The 5,581-nt window shown below is 36.3% G+C and overlaps 1 protein-coding gene across 2 annotated transcripts; it reads right to left on the bottom strand.

The window, feature by feature from the left end:
- Positions 1-238: 238 nt before the first annotated feature.
- LOC113781908 (probable protein phosphatase 2C 38) lies at positions 239-5,195 on the bottom strand. 2 transcript variants are annotated; one of them, XM_027327771.1, is made up of 5 exons: positions 5,000-5,195; positions 4,320-4,827; positions 2,891-3,273; positions 1,453-1,689; positions 239-950 (listed from the first exon to the last, which is right to left on the bottom strand). In XM_027327771.1, exons 2-5 carry the CDS (start codon positions 4,648-4,650, stop codon positions 720-722), a joined length of 1,182 nt encoding a protein of 393 aa, XP_027183572.1. In that variant the 5' UTR covers positions 4,651-4,827; positions 5,000-5,195; the 3' UTR covers positions 239-719. The 2 variants fall into 2 exon arrangements, with proteins under 2 accessions (XP_027183572.1, XP_027183574.1); XM_027327773.1 differs by having other exon boundaries at positions 2,891-3,258.
- Between the last annotated feature and the right edge of the window lie 386 nt (positions 5,196-5,581).

Raw genomic sequence — 5,581 nt, 5'->3', positions numbered from 1 at the left:
TTGTTTAATTCTTAGTCAGGTACCACATTACATGTGATTTCTCATTACCTTTTCTGAAGCAAATTTTGGAACTCGGATCATCAAGAATTTGTAACCACACAAGCTCAAGAGAATGTAGTAAAGTGAATGTGCTTAATCCATCAGTTATGGCTGCTGCATCAAGAAGTAGGTGTAGAATTGATGCCTATTGCAGCATCAATCAAGACTCGCGGGCGGCCAGAATTGGAGCACAAAAGAATCACAAACAAAGAAAGGTGCACGAATACTGGATTATGGACATCCAATACTTTTCGTCCCATAACAATGTAGTACAAGGGGAGAGAGACAAAATTTTGACATTTAGTTTCAACTCCATAAACGAAGAAGAAATATGTATAACTTTTACCAAGAAAAAGAACATAATACCAGATGAGGTGATCAGTTCAATAACAAAATAGTGATCAGTTAATCTCCATATACCATTCATTACCTCTGAAGGCAAACCATATCAACATTATGAACCAGAACCTTCTGAGTTTCATATGCCAATCAGCAGAGCAAGTTTTCAGTGTTCTTTTCTCGTTGCATCTTCTTGGCATAATCATTAACCCCACTATTTACGGTGAGATCCCCAAGGCCAAGTTATGCATATTTCTCATCTTTTCCTTTTACCTTTCTGGGTAACATAAAACTTCTCCACCCAAACGGGACAATGTGCACCATTTAAAAGCTCCTCTTCCTTAGGCATTAGCATCCTCAACAGAACCTCCACCTCCTCTCACTGAAACCACCGACTCCCTCAACGAACTGCGACTAATCAAAGGGGAATCCAGGTATACTACTATAACCGTGATGTCATCATGAAAATGTCTCCGGACCCCTCGATCAATTTTTTTCAGATCAGAATATCTCATTTCCCGTTTCTTTGCTGCCTCACAAAGTGCAGCTTTGATAAGTTTCCTAGCAATGCCCTGCATCAATACATGAATATTAGGTAGCTGAAATAACATCAGCAAATAAAAGACTAAACAGAATGATAGACAACACATTTACACCAGAGACAGAATGATGGCAAACACAATGAGGCCACCGGATTTCTTGAATCAGGCAAACTTTAAAATATGCAAAAATGTTCCAAGATGATAAAGCACATGATAATGGTGCTCAAAGAATGCTACACATGCCTCTGATAGCTACCAAAATTTCACCCCAAGTCTTACGTGGCAAATGCAGATGTGGATTATAAAGCAAACAGGTACATTATGCCACCTTCTTTACTCAAAAATTTTTATATAGAATCTACAATGGGACAATTGGTAGACATGACTAACTATGCATCAAGACAGATGACATAAGAAAGCATATGATTACATGTTGCCTTTTGACTCTTATGTCCATGCTCATGTGCATCTTTTTACCAAGCAACAATGTCAATGAAATGAACAAGCCCAAAAAGATGAACAAGAATCCTACATTGCGTGGGCAGGTGTTGACAATGTCAACTGCCTCCTGATTGCTCAGATGCTCCCAAAGTCCATCTGAAGCAAATACAAGAAACTGATCTTCAGGGTAGAGTTTCTGCACAAATATTGATGGCTCAGCTTTAAGAATTGGCTTCTGGAAAGGTTCAGGCAACCTAAACTTTGGCAACAAAGGTTCTCTGTTGAACTCTGTTTTCTTCAAATAAGCATCACCAATTGATCTTGAAACCTGCAAATTAATGAAACTATACACTGTCAACATTAATGAAATGCTACATTTCAAAATTTATTCAATAAAAAAGATTACATTGTAAACTTTGAACATATGATGCTCATGCACACAAATCAAAATCATTGTCTTAATGGTGCAAACCTGAAAGGTTAACCTTAAACGCTCCACTCCACTTCCAAATAGCTAGAGCTATCAATTCTTTGTCCCACTAAAGAATCAAGACATTTACTTGGGACAGTATGTTTACAGCATCGTCTCAACAAATGATGTTATCTCTAAGATCAATATAGCAAAGGTGCCCTCAGCTCAGGAAAGGCCCCGAATTTCAGCTCCATCATTTTCACTCAGGCATGCATAGTCCCATGTCCTCAAGCAATACAATCAACTTGCCAGTCAGCTTCATACTCAAATCCCAGAGACCAGGCCACCCTTCTTTCACATGGATGACATGATGCTTCAAGAACTTTTGCCCTAGATCTCACTCTTCATCAAGTATTTAACAGAGTCAAGGTTTTCTTTATTTTATTCAATTTTACCTATTCTTTTGAAGGGGAAATTGCTTAAGAACATAATTATTCAATTGGATAAATCCCCAACTTATTGACTAAGTTCAAACACAAGCAATAAAAGCCATCATTATTGACTAAGTTCAAACACAAGCAATAAAAGCCATCAGTTGTAACAATGACTGCTACTTTCTAATGATGAATCTCGGACCACAAAAAGAAAAACTTTCTACTCCAAAGTTGTTGAGTACATGCAGATATGTACAAAATGGTAAACAAGAGTTAAAATTTCATTATATTTATGCTTCAGCCAGAAAAGAAAGAAATGTGATTTTCTAGCCAGGCAGAAAAGGTAGAGGATAATAAATCATAAAAGATGTGCGAACTTGCATTACAAAAACAAAATACTTGTTAAAAAGTAACTGTCCACCATCAAAAAGAAGAGACACTAAAGAATGAGATAAGAGGAAATGGTTAAAATTAAAAGATGATTGTTCGTAACAAATTATCCGAAGGTTCAACATACAATAAATAAATAAAAAATAAAATCTTCTATCAAACAAAAAGCATCTGAAGATTAACCAAATGCATGCATCAATATTGACAGGAATTTATACCATAAGTTCAACTCTATGAAAAGGACCAAAAGGTAATCCTTAAGTACGCTACAGAGCATAAAGCAAAAAAATCACCTGAATAAGACCCTTTACACGCCAAACCTTATGCCTTAGAACCACAATCTGTGGATCATCAGGATGTGAGGATTGCAACTCATCCCTAACAGATGGAAAACTTGCATTGTGCTCAGTTGATAACTGCACAGGTTTCACTTCTTTTGAGGATTTGTCCATTCTCCCTAAGACCACCCGAGAATCACCAGCATTTGCAATGTATAACACTCCACTACATATTATACCTACTAGACAACACGATCCCACAGAAGCCATCTGTGGTTGAATTAGCCATTGTTTTTCCACCATAGAAAGAAACGCCTCTTCTGTTGCCAAATAAGCTTTACTTATAACATCAGCTGACATTCCTTGATTCTCTGAAGTATATTCTGCATCATGAATAGCTGTTAAGTGAGTGAAATATGCATTAGAAAGTAGAAAGGATCAAAACCAATGACTATACGGGAAAAGAACTGGGGAGAAGAGATGGACGAAAGATGTTATAAACAATAAATCACTGTTTACAACTTTTCTTGTCAAGTTTACATCATTACATGGATTAATCTATGGAAAAGGAATAATTGTCTATAACATTACTTGAGAATGACTTGTAATTTAGAAACCTGATTCTCCAAGATTAGTCTTGGACTTCAAGCTTAGAAGGTAAGGAAACTTCAGCAAGTCAAGTGGGCTACAAAATTATGCTACCTAGAATCCTATTCAGCACAGGGGCACTGGGAAGTTGTGCAACAACATATTCCCAACATGATCCAGAAAGGTAGCTTCAAATAGTATCTCAATATAGTTTACACTAGGGAAACTAAAAGATTCCCATATTCCCATAATTGCAAAGCTGATTCCAGATTTATAGGATCCACTATATCTCAAAACCTATCAATTATTTTTCCCTTTCTGTGAATTTAATGGGCAATAATACAGATAAAGCATTGTTATCCCTTTCAACTTGCACAGAAAGACTATCATGAACACATTGTTTGTTGGAGAAAGGAATCAAATATCCCAATTTGAAGACGCACTGGACAAACTGCATATGCTCTCAATTATTGAAAGCAAGCAACTAAAATATCCACTCTTCCACTTGACCAGATTTTGACCTCAGATTTTTACTATTAAAAGAATTATTTGCTATTCAATTCATGATAATTGCAGATAAAAACAATAATATGAATAACAAAGTAAAGTTTTAGCAGGCATTTGTCAACAAACACCTTAAACTCCGCATGAAAACTCAGCAGCAGCAATAAGACGATAATTTTGACTGTAAAAGGTCCACCGTACACCCATATTTCCTTTGCTAGATAGTCTCATGGAAGCTAATCAAAGCACCATAATAACACTAACACATATGCAACTATATTTGTTTCGTGAAAGCAGAAAATTACAGAAGGCACAAAATTATGTATAAAACAAGGGGTATACGAAAACGTACTTTTGATATTGTCAAAAAGATGATCACTTATGAACTGAGAAGCCTCAGGACCGGCATGGCCATCATAAATTCCAACAAAAGTTCCTTGAGGACCTGACTCCTCCAAGCTCAATGGCCCAGATTCAAGCTGGCTATAATCTTCCAGTACATTATTAGCTTGGATTATTGCCATTGAAAATTCCCCATGAACATGGCGCCCTGAATCTTTATACCACCATAATCCGTCAACTCGACATCCCAAATCACCTCCTCTACCACTATTTTGACCTTCATTTTGAACAGAAGGTCTCCAACAAGGCGATACAATCCTTCTCAATGTAGTGGTCACCATCCCTTTACATATTATGCTTAAATAGTCAATCAGCCAAACGAACCAGCAATCAAAATCAAATACTTGTTATTCCAATAGCCTAACCCCAGTTTTTGTCCTATTCTATCCCGACTATTCAATCCCGTGTCCAAAGTTGCAAACTTTATACAAAATTCAATGAATGCTGACACCATTAATCTGTACAATAACCAACAAAAGAAAAAGCCCATTAATCCTATATGCAAATACTCCACATTTAATGTTGAAAATCAAGCAAAAAACATTAGACAAATTCCACATCTTAAGCAGAACTTATATGAAATAAAGGCTAAAACATGTATGAAAATCAAGCGGAAAGTCCATGACATACCTTAATAATCAGACTTTATGGATTTTGATTTTGCAGGCAAATGACAATCCCATAATTTTCTAGCTTGAGTACAACAAATTTAGGGGTAAAATTCAAGAAGAAAAGCAAAAAGAAAATTCTTCAAGACTGGTGAAAAGGGCAGGCGCAGATCAGAGAGAGAGAGAGAGACGGGGGAGAGAGGAGAGGCGGAGGGGGAAGTTGTTATTGTTTCCTTTGCTGTAAAGAAAGAATATGCTATATGTATGAAAAAATTATATACACGCACTAAAAGTGAAACTAACTGAAAAGTGGGCTTTTCTTCTGCCCCATTCCAAGGAAGGGTTGGGTATGAGTTTTTGGTGGCTGATTTAAAAAATGTAAATTAATAAAATTTAGAGGAGATAAAAAAATATTGCATTGGCCATCGGCGGGGTTTATGACTTTGACCGGAAACAAACCATGCATTTAGGCAACTTTTTCTCATCTCTCCTTAACCTTTTATTTTAGTTTATTGGTAAGAAAATGTATTTTATTTTTCATTATTATGATTGAAGTATTCTCCTCATATTTTCAATAGTTGTGTCACTTTACCTCTTTGTCAAT

This window comes from Coffea eugenioides, chromosome 9 (genome assembly GCF_003713205.1).
Source record: "Coffea eugenioides isolate CCC68of chromosome 9, Ceug_1.0, whole genome shotgun sequence".
Taxonomy (NCBI): Eukaryota; Viridiplantae; Streptophyta; class Magnoliopsida; order Gentianales; family Rubiaceae; genus Coffea; species Coffea eugenioides.
The sequence above is the reverse complement of the archived record's forward strand: the minus strand, read 5'-3'. Positions and strand labels throughout refer to the sequence as shown.

Coding starts and splice junctions, on each gene's coding strand:
- LOC113781908 (XM_027327771.1), bottom strand. CDS start 4,650: ATGGTGACCACTACATTGAGAAGGATTGTATCGCCTTGTTGGAGACCT. Junction 3,274..4,319: donor TCTTTTTGACAATATCAAAA/GTACGTTTTCGT, acceptor CTCACTTAACAG/CTATTCATGATGCAGAATAT. Junction 1,690..2,890: donor GTGTAAAGGGTCTTATTCAG/GTGATTTTTTTG, acceptor ATTAATTTGCAG/GTTTCAAGATCAATTGGTGA.